This window comes from Hippopotamus amphibius, chromosome 17, assembly GCF_030028045.1.
Source record: "Hippopotamus amphibius kiboko isolate mHipAmp2 chromosome 17, mHipAmp2.hap2, whole genome shotgun sequence".
Taxonomy (NCBI): domain Eukaryota; kingdom Metazoa; phylum Chordata; class Mammalia; order Artiodactyla; family Hippopotamidae; genus Hippopotamus; species Hippopotamus amphibius.
This window is the reverse complement of record NC_080202.1, coordinates 26,714,815-26,732,465: the sequence shown is the minus strand read 5'-3', so window position 1 is coordinate 26,732,465 and position 17,651 is coordinate 26,714,815. Positions and strand designations below refer to the sequence as shown.

Here is a 17,651-nt window from a genome sequence, read left to right as displayed (position 1 = left end):
TTCTGGATGTGAGCAGAATAGGATGAAGAAGTTTTGGAGGCGGAGGGGGAGACAGAAGGGAGAGATTTAGCAACCACTTGAAGACATAGCTGCAAAGTGAGGAACCGGTAATCCCTGTTTAATCTTACTGCTTCCCTCGGGAGTGTGCTGGGGCAGGTTTTAGGGAGATGGTGGCATCGCTGACCTAGAAATTTTAAAAATCCAGCTTCCGGGCCTGCACCTACTGGGATATGGCATAGGGCAGGTTACACAAGCCTTCTGATGCTCAGTTTTCTCGTCTGTGAAGTGGAGCTAAGACTAACTGTCCTGTCTATTCAGTGAGACAGGATCAGGTGGTCATTATGTGGAGTCACTGACCTGATGGCACCTGAGCAGGATGTGTAAACACAGACGATCACGTCGGGTTATTACTATTGCTGTTGTTATTCTTCACAGACGCATCCAACAGGCATCGCCCGCCTCCTTACCTCTCATGCCTTCTGCGCAGGTTTCAGTTTGAGCTGCAACCCACGCCTGTGCATCTTTGGCTGACATCCTTGCCGCCCCTCCAAACCCAATCTCATCCCTGTAGGTTTTTCTGAAGCGGGATTTGCACAAGTGGTGTGTTTTCTTCAATATTTATTTTGCAGGCCATTTACTCTGCATGGCTATTTTTACAGTGAGTAAGGAGCAAGGCTAAAAATAACTTAGCTGGTAACCAGATCCGTTCTGCACTTGACATTTACATGGAATTCATTTGCATCTCATGTGTTCGCCTTTCTGTTTAACAGGTAGAATGTAAGAAAGCTCAGCCGAAGGAGGTCATGTTCCCACCTGGGACAAGAGGCCGGGCCCGGGGACTGCCTTACACCATGGATGCTTTCATGCTTGGCATGGGGATGCTGGGTGAGTCTGGGCCGGACCCTGGGGACCGGGCCACCTTCTATTTGGGCAAACTGCTTTACCTGTCTGAGCCTCAGCTTCCCCACCTGTATGTGAGGATGATAATTCCTCTTGGAAGACGGTTGTGACCATTAAAGTAACAGACAGATAGATAGATTAGATAGATAGATAGATGATAGATAGATAGATATAGATAGATATACAGACAGACAAGTAGATAGATAGGCATCTTGTCCCCTGCCTGGCTCATACAAGGTACTTGATACTATTTTTTTCCCCTTTCCACTCCCTTTTTCAAAAGGAGGAAAAGTTCCTCTCTTTGCCTCAGCCCTATCTACTGACTGGGAGCTCCTAAAGACCTAAGGACTCCTGGCTGGCTTAACTTCTGTGAGCTGAGGCTACGTTTTCTAAAACTTGGGAAAGGAGGGGATGTGGTAAGGGTGGGTGGTTATCCTGTCTGTTTAAATGATTAACATTTCTCTCTTGGGATATCAAAATTTGCATTTAAATGGATGTCTTAAGTAACCTGTTTTATTCTTTATTTGCAAAAAAAAGAAATGATGAAAGACAAAGTGTGTTTGTTCTGACGAGAAATGATCTCTCCTGGCTTTTAGAGAAATTGAGTTGCATATTATGCCCCTTCCTTAAAGGTATCTCTGTCCGTCTGCATAGATAATTGAAAATCTTGCTGCTTAAATGGCATGAAAGATGGAGAAAGCAGTGGAGAAGCGTAATGGTGTGGGTCGCAACAATAATTAGAAATTTCAAGGCGAGAGGACGGTATTTTAGTGCAAGTTATTGTGTGTCGGGAAAATACTAATTAAATGGGATAAATGGTGGTTAATGGTAAAATTCCATTCAGGCACACGGTCTGTCTAGTTTTAATGGGTTTCATTTGGTTTGGCTAAGAGTCCCTCCTCTATATTGTTTGATAAGCTCTTTATGTATTTTCAGATTTGCTGCTGCTTAAATCATTCTTGGCTGTTTTAAATTTATAAAACTTTTCTTGGCTTTCTAAATTCTTAAAAAGAATTGTATCTATTTGTCTGAGGGAATAACAAGGCAGGTAAAGTTATTTTGAGGAACTTTAAAAAACAGAAAAGGATGCCATGAGAATTCTCAAAATGGCTAAGATACTAATTCTTAATTTTTTAGCTTTGACAGAGTTTCAAGGAAAATTCCTATTGTAATTCTTTAAAAATGGCCAAATGATTGTAACACTTATTTGGAAGAGGAAACACATAAGAATAAATAAGAAAAAAATTTAAGAAGAGAAATGAGAAATAAGAGAGTTCAACCAAATATCAGAACATAGTACAAAAGTACAGTAATTTAAATAGTGTGGCATATAGGAAGGCACCTGTTGGTAGAAAAAGTTAGAGAGCCTAAATTAAATGTATTTCTATGTACAAGTTTAATTATTATAAGGGAATTAATTTTTAAAAATCATTGAGAATTATTTCCTGGTTGACTTTAAGACACTTGTACAGCTCTTGCTCTAAAAAATAATTTGTATGTAACCTTTACCTTATGTTGTTTACCAAAAGAAACCCCAAATGAATTAATAGTTCCAAATTTTAAAATCAAATCTTAAAAGAGTTGAGCCCATTACCACCTGCTGGCTTTCAGAGTCTTGAATTTTAAATGAATATAAAGTCCCTAGGGCATCAAATGGGGGGCTTTTTAGGATCAAGATCTTCAGGAAGCGCCCCCACCTTTCTGCCTCTCACTTGAAACCCTTTACATGGGGTATCATGGACCCCATGGTTTTCTCTGCTTGCCTGGGGGAGGTTTTCTTCCTGGGGAAGCAGAGGTGTGGAGCAAAGCCAGCTCACTCATGTCAATTGCCAAAGAGCAAAGGTGCAGCCGCTGTGTCCTCCCCAGAGGCCAAGCAAGAGCTCGGGGCTCCACAGACCGGTGGTTTCATAATGGGAGCCCAGGCAGGGGCCTTGTTGACTGCAGGAGGCATTCAACAGCAAATAGTCCTTGAGCACCTACTGCGTGCCTGGCTCAGGGCCAGCACTGGGAGACAGTGCTTAACAAGGCAGATGTGGTCCCTGCCCTCATGCAGCTTGTGGTCTAGTGAGAGAGGTGACATTTAACAGCTCATCACACAGATACGTAATTACTCGTAATAGCGTTGTGAGGTACCTTATGGGCACATGATGAGGAACAGAAAGCAGTCAGAAGAATCAGGGAACACCTCCCTGTGAAGGTGACATCTCAGCTAGGATGAGAAGGGTGAGCCAGGCAAGAGCAACGCAGACAGAAGGAACAGCTTGGGACGCGAGGATCCTGGTGTGGAGCCCCGAGGGCCGACAGGGCTGTTGCTGGGGCAGGTTCAGGCAGCGTGTGTGTGAGGAGAGGTGGCGGGCTGAGTGGCTTTGACCACGGCTGGTGGTGGGCAGACCCGCATGGTCCCTGTGCTTCTCCAGAACCATCCGACTGGCTCCCGCTCGCTGAGGGATGGAAATGTGATGGATGCCAGGGGCCCACTCATCTGCTCTGACTTTGTTCTCTCATGTTTCAGGTTATGACTTCCCTGAGCTGCAGTAAAGAGGTGGTAATTGTTAGTTTAAAATGTCATTGTGGTTGAGTCTGTTAGCTCTTGAGTCATAACTCCCCCAGCTCTTCCCCATCCCACACACCCTTGCTACTTAACGGTTTGGCCTTTTGCCCACAGAGCTCTGGTTCAGGCTGCCACCGGGCGAAACCCCCAGGCGCCAGCCAGGCCCCCTCAGGTCATCGAGGCTCTCTTTCACCCCTGAGCAAGCAGAGAGCTCTTTGGGTGGACTTGATGGGTGTGGGTCCGGCTTCCACCAAGGCAGGCTGTGTGGCCCATGGGAAAGGGCTCAGGACTTGAGAATCGCTCTGAACGTCTCACCTGGCCAGCTGTGTGACTCGGGAGGGACAGCCTCTCTGTCCTTTGGTTACCCCATCCGTAGGGATGTGGGAGCCCTCGCTTCAAGGGGTTGTCGAGAGAAACGAAGCCATGTCATGCCCAACCAGTGCTGTATTTTGTCAAATTCGAGCTGCCACGGGTGGTAAAGTGCACCTCGTGTACCATCCAGAAAGGAAAAATATATGCTGTGAACTAAACCACATTGTGAGATGGATCCCACTTTCTGGATATTAAGATGTGAAGAAGAAAAAAAAAAAGTGTGTCTTCCAGTCAACAAAATACAGTAATATATACTCAAACTGGGAGCTGGTATTAGTAAGGGACTGGGAAGCCCTGGGCACATTACCATCCAAGTAGGTGTCCAGCGCCCTGCCACTTGGGATCTCTTCCTGCCAGTGACTGTGGATGTAGCTAGACCTGCATCTCTGTGCAGCTTGTGCCGTGGGACCTGCAGCCTCCTCCTCAGACCCCCAGGCAAAGGAGCTGGATTATCTTTGAATGTCTACCTCCCAACAAGATCCGTGCACTGGCCTCCAGGCCTCATCAGCTCCTGGCCCTCCTGAATTCCCTAGCTACTATGTTTGAGGGCATCCAGATGCCTGCTGAGATGGGGCCTCCTCTCAGTGAGAGGTCCCCAAATGTGCCCCCAGTCAGGAACCAGCTCAGCCTGAGGTCCGAGCAGAGTGGGGAATCAGATCAGCACCCCAGGGGACAAACTCATAGTCTCACAGTCTGGTTGACCTGTTGCCTCCCCAGCCAGGCTGGGATCTCCACTGAGCCTGCTCTGATGTGCTCGCCAAAAGCCCCCAGGGCTGCCCTCTATTTCATCCACTGGCATGGCTTGGTCCCCTGGGCCTCTAGACTCTTGGTTGAGGAGAGTGGCATCCGCTGTGCTGTGACTGAAGTCCTTGCTTCTTGCTTTTTCCCTTAAAGGGATGTCACCAGTGGAGTCTAATCATTTGGCAAGATGGCCTGACCTGACTCCATCAGTCACCTGCGTCGCCACCTCCACGGTGCACTAGACCTCTGCATATCAGCCTAGAATCACCACCATCACCACCACCACCAATTTGGCTAATGAACTTGACTCACACAGAAACACTTTTTTTTAAGTTTATTAATGAGATGAGGTTTCAGTGATTTAAACTTTTATTGTTGAAAGAGCAGAAAAATATATAGCACTGTTAGGGATTTTTAGAAGTGAGATTATAAACGATTAAAGCTTTCAAATCCATGCATTCAACAGATATCTGTTGAGTACCTACTAAGTGCCAGGCATTGTTCTGGATGCTGAAGAGGCAGCAGAGAAAGAAGTCTGATAACAAGGAGCTGACATCCTAGTGAGACAGCGGACACACAGGTCTATAAATGACTTGGAAACTGTGGAACTAATTTTTAAATACCCTTTAAGATTTTCTGCCTACTTCAGGAGGCCTCATCAGAGGGAAGCTGAGCAGCGTACAATTGCACAGTTATTCTTTGTTGATCTCTCTTGATGTGGCGGCAGGCATTTTTGGGAGGAGACCTACAGCTGTTTCGGTTTTAGCTTTCATAGCCTTTGACAGAATTATGGAATAATCAGCCCAATGGGAATTCCTTTAAGAAAGTGTAGGAGAGAAGAGGCGAAGTCATCCTTAGGTCGGTCTCCCTGCCTTTGAGCTGGACAAAACCAAAATCAACTAAGACCTTTAGGGAAGGTATTTTTGCAGCTTTCAGAGTGTTCACTGCCTTGCCCACCCAGTGCACTAGAATCTTTGGGGTTTTTCTTAATGAAAGTGGACTTAATAAAAGCAAACATGATTATTGTTGATGTATCTGATTCCTCTTGGCCTTCTCTGCCCTCAGCCACCTAATCCTACTGCCTCTAACTATCTTGACCTTGCTGGGCACACACTGTTTAACATGTTTGATACCAGTGGTAGAGAAGAATTTCATCGCTGAGGCTTTGAAGCAGAGCTTCACCCCACGGGCCCAGAGGTGGAGAGACATAGTTGCCCAGCCGTAGAAAGCCAGGGGCGTCCTTACTGATGCTGTGACACCCTGACCCAGTATTCCCTGACGTTAACCCCCTCGGAAATGAAAGCAAACAAAAATTTTTTTTTTGTCCAGAAGGGATGAAGAGCTATAATCTGCTGGTGTTCACTGATCAAAAGGAGATTGGCTGGAACTTATAGCTGCATGCCTAGACTCATTTGTAGTTTCAACCAGGATTTGTCTTTCCCCAAAATATCTGTTGAGCTCATTCCCAAGGAGCTCTCCGTTTGTTCAGCTGTTTTCTGGCAAACAGAGGAAACTCAAAATTCAGCTCTCTGTTTTCCTTCTAGAGCAGCACAGTGCACTAGAACTTTGTGCGATGGTGGAAAGGTCCTATATCTGCGCCACCCAAGATGGTAGCCGCTAGATACATGTGGCTCTTGAGCATTGAAGATGGGGCTGAAGAACTGAAGTTTTCTTTTTATATTCTTTAAATTAAATTAAATTTTAATGGGACAGCACGGATCTGGAGGAACCCCTGCAACTCCAGATGATTCTGGGGGCCCAGCATCCTTGCAGACTGTGGCCTGGGAAGGGCCCTTGGCACTTGGTGTTGTATCTGTACACGGACCTCATAGAGCCACTGTGGTGCCCCAGGCAACGCTCTGCACGCCACGCAGCAGATGTGTCACACGCCGGCAGCTCCCTGGGTAAACAGCCCTTGTCTCTTGTCTCATTCAAGTCGGGGGCCTGGTGGGAATAACAGAGCCCAGAAGAGGATGAGCCGTGCTCCCATCCAGTTTGCCCATGTGCAGACATCTTCTAGGCTTGGAGCAAAGATATAGAACCACAGTTCTAAGAATTCTGCCAGCATCCCAAAGGGGGGCCCCCCAAATGAGCTGACTAGCAAATTCAAATTCTCTTGTTGATTTCTGATTTTTTTTTTTTTCTACAGTGGAAAGCCTATCTGCAAGAAAGGTAGTCATCCAGGCAGAAGGCTTGGGTTTTTTCTTTAGTGACAAGAGATAATTACTGTGGGATTGATCAGGCATCCAGAGTACTGGAGCAGATAAATTGTGCAGTGGCCAGTGAGGGAGGGGCCCGGCTGCTAATGGAAGTGGTGGCTGGGTCATCTCACCGTAATGCGGCTTGCTGGCGCGGGCTCCTGGCTCTGCTGTGATGTGCTATTGATATGCAGCCAGCCAGTTTCCCCCGTGTGGCCCGGGCTGTGAGCCGCTGGAGCAGAGCTGGGCTGCACAGCAGTAAATGAAGAGGAAAATTGAAGTAATGTTGTATTATAAATTTATGATTTCATCTGCCTGACCCAGAGGATGTTCGGCGATGGGGGGTGGAGATAAGATCCCCCACTCGGGCAGATGCCAAATTCTCATCTTTGTTGTACGAGAGACCATTTTGACATGTCCTAGAAGATTGGGGTGAGGCTCCAGATTGGGGTGAACTTGACCATGCTTGTCTTCCTTCCTGTTGGAGACTTTCGAGTGTGCCAGGAAGAAGTAGATACAATGGAATCATACTGGTCACCTGAATCAGGGAAGGACTGGGCGTTCCACCCCCCTCCACCCCACCCACCCTGAGGGAGTCTCGAAGGTGACACGTGGGCTTATGCTTTTGCTATCACGTTAACACTAAAATATTTAAGACCCCCAGCACTGAAGTTAGAGGCAAAGGAGCCATTTTTCACTAGGAAAGCCCGTGGGCAGCAGTGATTTGACTGTTTGCATATAATTCATTAATCAATATTGTTGAAATATAGGTAAGAAGTCTAGTGCTGAAAGAGCTGATTTGATAGCAGGTGATTAACTTGGAGGAGAACTGGGCTGGCCAGCCATGAAATAAATACCAAGGAAGGAGCCAGTATGTGTGTGTCCACTTAAGGCACCCGAGTCCCTGTCTCCGTCCATCTTTGTCCCTCTGTCCCTCTTCTTTCCCCATCAGGGGCCAAAGCTCAGCGATTCACTGGGATCTGTTCCTCGGCAGTCAGGGCAGAGCTGCCAGATCATCCCGATGGTCCGGGCAGCCTTCTGCCAACGAGGCACCAAGTGCTGGGAAATAAACTCATAGGGAAAGAGCAAGCAGCAAGACCCTTTTGGGGTATAAACAGGTCGATTGCCCAGTGAGTTGTGACTGCAGGTTTGGAAAGGCTCTGGCCGAAGGGAAAGGAGCCACAGCTGGTCTCTGTTGAGAACTGGGACCCATCAGCGCTGCAGGGACCTGCACAGCTTTCTACAGATGGCAAGACTCAAGCTCCCAGAGGGAAGGGAAGAACCCCAACAGCATGGCCTTGGGCCAGAGGCAGGACTAGAACCCGTCTCCTGATGTCCAGTCCAGCAAACTTCTCTTCTAGGTCTGATGGCAGATCTTCTGGTCAAGGTGAAAGCTGTGACACCGACATGCAGAGGAAAGTGAGGGAGGGTGGGACCCATTTCTGGACCCCTTCGGCATGAAAGCGCTGTGAACAGGCAGCAGGAAGACCCGCAAGCTCTAGCTCATGACGCTGCGTCGAAGCTGGAGTTTAGTGAATGATCCTGGTCTTCAGCCATCACCTGCAGCGTCAGGAAAGGCTTGTAATATGTGAGAATCCACCTTGGAAGTGGATGGTGAGACCCCAGAGCCTATGTTTAGGGTGTTTAAGGTGGTGTGTGGAGCCACAGGGACACATGTGGAAAGCTGCCATGTGTCAGCCTCATGGCAGGAGGGTGTGGAGACTGTCCTGAATCCACCCATCAGAGCAGCTTTCTACCAATGTTTTGGTGACAAAGCAGCAGAAATAACTCTGGCTGCTGTAAACAGTAAAGGAGATTCTTGGAAGGGGCTTGGGCAGCGCACAGAACTACCAGGAAGGCGGGGGAGCAGGCAGGAACTGGGGAGCTGGGCAGTCAGCCACAGCCCCACCAAGGGACAACCCAGGAATGACCTGGTCAGGGAGCCACTGTTGCCACCAACGGATCCTGGGCTCTGCTGCTGATGCCAGAATAGATTCTGAACCGCCCACCCCTGCCTCTGCCCCACTGGCACCTGGGGAAGGCTTGCCCCAGCTCAGCCCAGGTTCACAGTCTGCTTCTCAGCTGCCAGGCTCAGCAAGAGTAGGAGGTGAGGCATTTCTGCTTCCCTGATGAGAGGCAGGCCTCTCTCCAAGACTCACACACAGAGAAGGGGGTTCAGGTGCTGGGCAGCTGAAAACGACCACAGACATCCGGCTCAGAGGTCAAAGCAGAAGCCAGGCCGGTGATGGTGGTGGTAGTAGAGTGGGTGGTAAGGTGGCCAGGGTGGTATTTTAAGAGCGTGAATGGACTGAGATTTTTCTGCATCGAGCGGAGGGAGGCAAAGGGAGCCTGGCAGGCTGGGAACGGGGTAGCCGTGGGTCTCCTATGGTCAGTGAATTTCAGTCCAAGAAGGCTACCCCAGCCTTCTTTGTAGCTGAAATCAAGAGGTCAGGAGTGAAGAGTGAGGGCCTGAGTGGGCACCATGAAGGGTAGAGAGCTGAAGTGGTGTCTCGTGGGGGCTTGGTAACAGATCAGAGAAGACCACATGGGCACCAGAACTTGCCAGTACTTTCCTCTGCACCCCAGACCCAGTCCAGCAGCGGTGTCCACAGGCACCCCTCGGTTCGCCAGGCACCACCAAGGTTATCCGCTGAGATAGTGCCTGGAAGGACCGTGCTTGCTGGGAAACGCCCACCGAGGGGTTGGGTTCATGCTTGCGGTGCATTTAGTACAGCCAGGCCCTCCCGGTTCTCCTGGGGCCTTGGAAAGATACGGTGATGTGTGCCTGCTTGGATGTGGCCCGGTCCCCGCTCACGGGCCCAGTGTTTTTCCAGAGGCACAGGGTCGGCCCAGAGTTTTGCCCCTAAACTGTGAGCCCCGCCCCGCCCCAGCCCCGCTATTTTTGCTCTGTCCGTGGTGCTGGCGCTTTCGCCTGCCGCCTCAGGAGGAGGCATTACAAGGACTTTAATCTCCTACTGTCAATAGCTTTAAGGTAAAGCACATGCAGGGTAAGCTCTGCAAATGTCAGCGCCGGGCACGGGCCTGGGGTCTGGGGCTAACACATGGCATTTACTCTGCTGGTTCAAGAAGGTGCGTGGGCTTTGGGAGTCTCTGTGCCCAAACACGGGCTAATCACCAGCAGGCAGACAGCAGGGCCCCCACCACAGGCAAGGGGTGACGCAGGCCCTGGGTAAAGAAGGCCCCCACGGGAGACACGTCGTTCTGTGGAGGAAAAGAACTCGAACTGTTTCTCCCTCCCGCCCTCCCTCAGACTCCCCCCAGCCTGCAGCGTCTGCGCTAACCGACGTGGTCTTTCTCTCTGTGTTCAAGGCTACCCCAACTTTGTGGCAACCTATGGCCGCGGCTACCCCGGATTTGCTCCCAGCTACGGCTATCAGTTCCCAGGTGAGTGGCTTTGTCTCCTGTGGCTCTGGGGACAGGGGAGGTGGCTGCACGGCGGGGAGGGGGGCCCCTAACGAGAACCAACGCATACACACATCCATTCACAGGACGACCTACAGGTGCTGAGTTTCAGATCCACTGGACCCTGCATCCAGGTCAGGATGCAGCCCGGTGTCTGGTTAACTGAAGTATTTCCCTGGTGCCAGGCTGTGGAGAGTGGCTTGTAGGCAGAAGGGAAAGACCCGAGACAGGAGCCCTCCCTCTGCTCACCCTCCCTCTGCTCAGCCTCCCTTTTCTGAAGCCTCTCCTGGGTTCTCTCTCCTGGGGGAGGGGACTGAACTCTGGGCCCGGGGTTTTCCGTCACCCTCTGCCTCCCCAGCATCCACGTGCGTTGCTGCCTAGACCCCAGCTTCCCTCCTCCCCTCTTCCGGCTCCGGTGCCCTCCTGACACGTGTGTTGGCTGTGCTCTTGGGTTGGGACGTCTCTCTGTCCTGAGTGGCAGTGGGGGCAGGGGGTTAGCTTCTCCCTTCCCTCCACGTGGGCGTCAGAGACTCAAGGCGGAGCCCCCGGCGGTGCCCGCCCACGTGCCCAGGCTGCTGCCGCTCCCCTGTAACCGGGAGGCCTGGGAGCCCCACCTGTGGGGCAGCAGGGGGTGTGGCCCTGCAGGGATGGGGGAGGGATGCTGAAGGAAGCTCTGTGTGATGGGGCTCGTGGTTCCCTAGAGGGGGGATGCCTGCCTCTCCCAGACCTGGCGTACAGCAAGAATAGATTGGGGCGCTCGGGGGTATGTGTGTTCTAAGGACAGCTGGGGTCTCTAGAGAAGGCATTTTGTCCTCTTGGTTCTGTGCTGTGGGAGGAGGCCCTGGGGAACTGGGCTTCCACTCCTGGTTGCTCATCCTGCCGAACCCAGTGGCCTGAGCTGCAAGGAGGCAGGCAGGGTGGGACGTGGCCCTGGGCGGACGGCATTCTGAAGGCAGTGGAAGGCAGGACGCGTGGTATGCGAGGGGCTCAGCCCCGCCTGTGCCTCCCGCTAAGCTTCCGGTGGGGAAGGGTGTGTGGGGGAGGTCAGGAGGCATCTGGGATGCTCAGAGCCATGCCCTATGCAGGGCAGATCCCCAACCAGCAACAGAAGCCCTAGGCTCTTGTCCTGGCCGCTCAGGGCCACAGGCAGCTCACCCAGCATCTCGGGGCCTCTCTTTTGTCTTCTGTAAATGAGACACTTGGGCAGGATGGTCCCTGGGGTCTGTGTACCTTTCTGATCGTGGGGGAGGTGGAGGAGAACAGCAGATACAGTAGCAGAAGTTCAGGTGGAGGCGTGTGAGTGCGGGACTTGCCCACGCGTGTGTCCCTTGGGCCGGGTGGCTTCCCCACCAGGGCAGGGCCCTCAGCATCCTCAGCCGCCGCAGGGCAGCTCTCCCCACCACTTGTCTGCTGCACGGGCCTGCTCCGGTGGCCACGAGCCTCTCCAAGCAGGACACCGGGCACCACAAGCTGAGGAGCCAGCGCTGGGCCAGGCACAGTCTGTGCCTCCCCTAGATTTTCTGTCTACAGGCCCCCTGAGGCCTGGAGAGGTAGAAACCCTGTTCAGCGGGTCACAACCAGCAAGAGGCAGGACCAGGGTTGGGACCCAGGTGGCCTGGGTCTTAACTGCCACACCCCATCCTCTATCTAGCATCCATCTGTCCGGTACCACCACACCAGCCACGTACAGCTACTAAAATTTAAATTTAAATTAAGTAACATTAAGCACAATGGAAAATTCAGTCCCTCAGCCACACTAGTCACACTACAGTTACTCAGCAGCCACATGGCTGGTGGCTACTGTCTGCACAGAATATAGAACATTTCCGTCACCATGTAAACTTCTGTTGGATACCGCAGTGTAGGAGCCTAAAGGAAGAGGTGTGTTTATGGTGGGGTTGCTTGGTCACGAGAGATGCACGCATGCACGTCTTCTCTTGGGGAGACCTTGCATGTCACTGTCCCTGTTTTCCATTCTTTGCCTGTCCTGCTCAGAAGCTGGTGGTAGTTTGGGGGAAGCCTATTCTCTCCCTCCCTCCTCTAGTTTCCTCCCCAGGGGACAAGAAGATGTGCAGGGTCACACATACTGGCTCAGTGAGAGCGCCTTGCTGCTCTGTGCGCTTGGTGCAGCCCACCTCCCTTCACAATCAGGTTGCCATTGCTCCCTCAGTGCAGCACTAGTTCCAACAGGCAGAGTTAGGGATCCTAACATGGGATAATTTGGGGCGGGGGGAGTGACAAAGTGGACCCCTTGCTAAGGCCCCCATCGCATCTGAGAACCTGCCCCCCAGGCCCCATGAGCCAGCCCAGGAAATGTCTGGTAGAATTTTGTCTCAAGGACCTGTATCTTTGGGTGTGCCCTGGACAGACATATATGCAGGACAAACAGAGGTGCAAGAGTGACCAACTGAGGCTGAGTAGAGTGAGATGGGGTTTCCCAGGTGCCTAGCCCTTCACCACAGGCCAGGGCTTTGGGAGCAGAGCAGGGGAGGGTGGTGAAGGGCCGTGGCACGAGCCAGGGTACGTCCACGTATCACTGTCCTCAGCTCCTGCAGCTTAGTGCAATCTGTGGGGTTTGAATAGGACAGAAATCGGGCATTAAAATATCCAAACAGAGGCTGTCTACCCGGTGGGACATGGCTGTTCTCTCTCAGCCATCAAACCACCCCAGCCCCATCCTTCCCACTCACCCCCCCAGAAGCCTCTTTTTTGTTCTCACCAGTGGCCAGGGAGGGGCCGTCGGCGGCCACAAGAGTGGGGCCACCTGCTCACGGGAGGGTCAGGGTGTGGAGAGGCCCTGGGCCAGGCAGGGGTGGTCAGTCGCTGGCCCTCAGCGCCCTCACGCCTCCGGAAGGAGCTGGGCTGGTTTCAGAGCTGTCCCCTGCTGACCCCGCTCCTGTGGAGAGGTGGCTCTGTCTGCTGTCCGGGCGCCTCCAGCAGCCGAGGGTTCTGGAACACAGAGCCTGGTAGGCCCCGTGGTTTTCCAGACAAGGCTGCCCTCAGGAGCCAAACTTGACCCCTCCTGGAGCCTCGGCTGCAGGGGCAGGGCCCCAGGGGCAGGGACGTTTTGCAACGTCCTGACGTGCATCTCTTGCCCCGTGCCAATCAGGAATGTCTTCAGTGGATCTGGCCAAGGGAGCTGGGGGGCAGGGGGGGTGACCCAGGGGAGGGGCAGCCCAACTCTGCCCTCTCCTCACCCATCAGGGTGGCTCTGCGGACCCCTCCCCGTGCCTCTGAGTCAGTGAATCAGCACAGCTGACTCATCACCGCCGAGCTGCCCTGGTGTCTTTTCTTCCTGGTCTTTCTTTGCCATGTTCTCGTGGGGGCCCACTTCCCCCTCTGCCCACCTGCAGTCTCTCTTGTGCTGCGCGTACCTCCTGCACCCCTCCCAGCCCTTCCTGAATCCATCCCGCGGGGCGATGTGAGGTCGATAAGAGCAGCAGAAGGACACTCTCGTCCTGGAGGGCTGCTGAGGGCTGCATCCTGTGCGTCTTCACCACACACCGAGTGTCCTGCGGCCCCTGCAGGAAGGTGCTGCCTCCTCACCTGAGTCGGCCTTTTCTGTGAACCCCTGTCTCACGTGCTGGGGTCCCTGCTTTACCTGTGTGACCTGGGGTTGCCGCAGACCTTGCTGGCTGCACAGCTGGTGTTGAGAAATGCCTGCCTCTGCCCACCTTTAGGCTTCTATGAAAATAAAGGAGAGATGCTCCCATAAAGAGGGCTAGATGCTTTGGATAAGTATTAGAGTGGGGAGTCGTCCTCTTCCAGAAAGACTGGGTAACGATGAACCACGGTGGACGTGGCTCCTTCCCAAGCCCAGATGTCCACCCCCTGCCCCCCACGCCAGCCCTCGTGGATCGGCGTGTGGGCTGGAATTATTACAACCCTGATCCGTGGTCTCCTGTTTCCTCTCTTTTCCCCCTCTCCGGACTCTCATTTCAGTTCAATCTGTTAATTTCTGTTCTTATTTCACTTTGCAGACTATTTGCCGGTTTCACAAGACATAATTTTTATCAACTAGCTCTTAAGAGAGGCTAACAAACTGGGGTTTGCTACCATTACTAGAGAGAGGACACGGTCCCTGCCGGGGCCACCCCACCGCTGTCAGGGCCCACTGACCACTGTCCTGGCTGCCTGTTTGCACGAATGTTCTTTTTCTCCTTTTTAACTCTTGGAAAAGACTCGTGTCCTCCGTGCTTCATTCCGTTTTGAAACAGCAGTCTTATTCTCCAGTCCCTCCCGTTTTGCTTCTTGTGTACACTGTGAGCACCTGCCCACCTGGGCCGCCTGCCACCCTCCCAGAAGGTAACGGGGCTAGAGGGAAACGTCTCACAAACTTTGTGGAGCATCCTCAAGGGAATCTAGGAAGAAGGCATCAAATCATTTTAAATAATTACCAAATAGGCTTGCTGGGGCATTTCACGGGTGAGCTTTTAAGTGCTGGTACCCGCAGGGGTTGGAAATGTGTGACTTGGAGCACCTGTGTCCCATGGTAGACAGAACCAGCAGTGCGCACACACATACACACAGACTGTTCCATAAATACTAATGTGAGTGATCTAACCTGAAAGAAAAATTATAGAAACATTTTCTGGTTGTCTTGGCCTTTTGGGGCCAGCCCCTCAGTGGCTGTTGCTATGATAACACACGCCAGTCTCCAGGAAGGGACAGTGGAGGCCCTCTGGGCACTGGTCAGCACAAGGCCCCTCTCCCCCCCCAGCACCCTCTGTCCTCACCCCCCTGCCCACTGCTTGCATCCCCTGCTGGGGTCCGAGGGGACGCACACAGAGGGTCCATCCTGATCCGCTCAGTACCCCCGATGGGCACCCCCAGGAGGGCTTCCTTTCCCCGTGACCCTGATCCGTCCACTTCCGCACTCTCTTGGATTTGCTCAGGGTTTGTGAGAAGTGACCCATGTGCTTCTGTTAGATGCATTTGACGTGAACAAACCCATGCATTTGAATGTCAGTGTCCTTTAGACGCAGCCTGCGCAGCTTCGCTCAACTCATTCAAGAAGCTGGATGTGATCATTGGTTACCTTCCTTTTATTTTCCCACAGGCTTGTTCATGAGTGCTGTTTTTTGTTTGTTTGTTTGTTTGTTTGTTTGTTTTGGTGTTTAATCCGTATGGCTTTTTCCCTCTTTATCTGGTTCTGCTGCAAATTGCTTTGCTTTGGTGAACTTGTCCTAGTATGCTTGCCCCACAGACGTTTAGCCATTGCGAATTGTCTTCATCTTTGTAAATAGTTCATCTGTGCTTCTTCCTAATGACGTTTTATTTTTACCCCTGTAAGCAACTGAGGTAGAAAAATAAATTGTTTACCACGGACATGCTGTGTGCTGCGGTCTCTTAGCCCGACAGTGTCCTGCTCTCGCGCCGGGGGTGGTGAAGGCACTAAATAACCGGTACCAGTGACAGCCTGGTGCGGTTTTGGAAAGCAGGCGCACTCCCCCTGGCTGCCGACTGTGCCCAGCCCTCTCTGCTTCCCCGTGCGCCCTGCACGTGCTCGAGGTGGCCCTGTGGCAGGGCATTTGCATGCAGCAGCTGCACGGCCCGTCCCCACCCCCCTTCCTCTGCTGTCAGCCCTGCCCTCCAGTGAAAGTAGCACTGAACATCTGGAGCCCCTCGCATCTGCGCTCCAGGTGTGTGTGAGCCCATGCACGTGCTGTGCACACCAGCCGACATGTGACTTGGACATGCTTGCTTTCCTAACTCCCCTGTACGGCGCAGGTCCGAGGAGGCACCTGTGTTGCTGGATGTGAAGCTGGGCGATCTCATTTCCAGTTCCCACTTGGCCACATAGTAGCCATGTGACCGTGAGCAAGTGACGTAGCCCTCTGAGCCCTCAGGATTATACTAGTGCCTCGTGAGTGAGGTTGTTAGCGTTAAGTGGGGTACTGTGTGTATGTGAACACGCCTTGTAAATTGGTAAATGCTCTACAGCTGGAAGTGTTAGAAATAGTGGGCATTGGTGTTCTTGTTCTGTCACTCTTCAGAGTGGCTTTCCCTCCCTCGTCACCCCCGATGAAGGTGCCTGCTGGTGGATCTACTTATCAGTGAAAAGAATGAGTGAGAATCCCCAAGAGAGTTGCTGGGACTTCTTGCTTCACCTTTCCTCTTCCCTCCCTCCATATTTACTGATCCTCAGGCACTGGATTAGGTGCCCAATATCTGGACGTGAATAAGACTCGTTCCTTCAGGATGCTCATGGTCCAGCTGAGGGAGAGAAACCCACTGCTCAAACCCATTGAGCATCATGGGACAGGTGCTTAACTAGAGAGAGGGAATCTCTCTCTGCCGTGAGGGGCCAGGACAGGCTGCTAGTCCTGCCCGAAGTGACACCAGAACTGATTCTTACAAAGTCACATAAAATTAGCTAGGTAAAGAAGAGAAGGAAGTATAGCCCAGCTAGAGAAATGACATGCTTAGACACTGAATCAAGTGTTTTTAAAAAGAAAGAAAACACAAAAGTGAGAAAACACAATATAATAATGGCCTAGACAAAATAAGAATTTGTTTTTTCTCTCCAATGTGAAAGAAGCCTGGATGTGGCTCCACAGTAGCAAGAGTCTGGATGTCTTTTATCTTTGTGTTTTATTCTCTTCAACCTAGGACTCCATCTCATAGATTAAGAAGGCTGCTCAAGCTCCAGCCATTACATACTCATCCCGGAAGAACACATCTCTTCCCTTTAATAAGACTTCTCAGAAGTTATGTGTGGCACTCTGCTTAGACCCCATGGGTCAGGCCTAAGTCACATGGCCAGTTTTAGCTGCAAAGGAACCTCATATTCCTGGTGACTATGTACCAGCTAAAAACAGGATTCTGGTATGACGGAAGAAGAGTGAAGTAGATACTAGGGGACACTTGGCAGTCTCTGCCACAAACCTGAGAGAGGATGCCGCGCGGGTCCCAGGGATTCAGAGCAGGTCAGTGTGTGGGGAGCTTGCAGGAGCATCTCGGGGCACGGGGTGGGGCAGGGGAGACAAGGTTAGAGAGGGAGGCAGGGCTGAGTCCTGGCAGGCCTTGTGAGTGTTGTCAGGTTCCGGAATTCGTATTTGATCCACAAAACATGTGAAAAGCCCTTAGATGATTTTAAGTAGAGGAGTGGTGTGGTCATTTCCAAAGTCAGAGGGGTTTGGAGAGGTAGTGACGGGGGGGGGGGGGGGGATCCTACGCAGGTGAGTTCAGAAGACTACGCCCCTCTTTTTGCACTGCCTCTCCTCCTCTCTGGGCTCCGTTCCTCTCCCCCTGCCTCAGATTGGCTGGTGGCCCTTTGGGGGTCTTTCAGCTCTACTGGGACAGCAGGGTTAATGCAGCCCCAACCACCAGAAAGTGAGCCACAGCCTTGGCTCCTGAAGTGACCTCGGACACGGGACCCTCGGGGCAGCCAGGAGAGTCAGGCTGGCACCCTGGGCTCAGTGCTCCCACCTCCCTCCTGGGATGATCGTGTGGGAGTAGCCAGG

At 52.1% G+C, this 17,651-nt stretch overlaps 1 protein-coding gene across 12 annotated transcripts in view; it reads left to right on the top strand.

The window, feature by feature from the left end:
- MSI2 (musashi RNA binding protein 2) overlaps positions 1 to 17,651 on the top strand; it is a 389,990-nt gene that overhangs the window by 327,953 nt on the left and 44,386 nt on the right. For 8 of the 12 annotated variants that reach the window (XM_057713788.1, XM_057713786.1, XM_057713796.1 and 5 more), the window contains 2 exons: positions 771 to 885; positions 10,093 to 10,167. In XM_057713788.1, the coding sequence (XP_057569771.1) occupies positions 771 to 885; positions 10,093 to 10,167 (190 nt within the window). The other 4 variants (XM_057713795.1, XM_057713791.1, XM_057713794.1 and 1 more) reach the window with 4 other exon arrangements.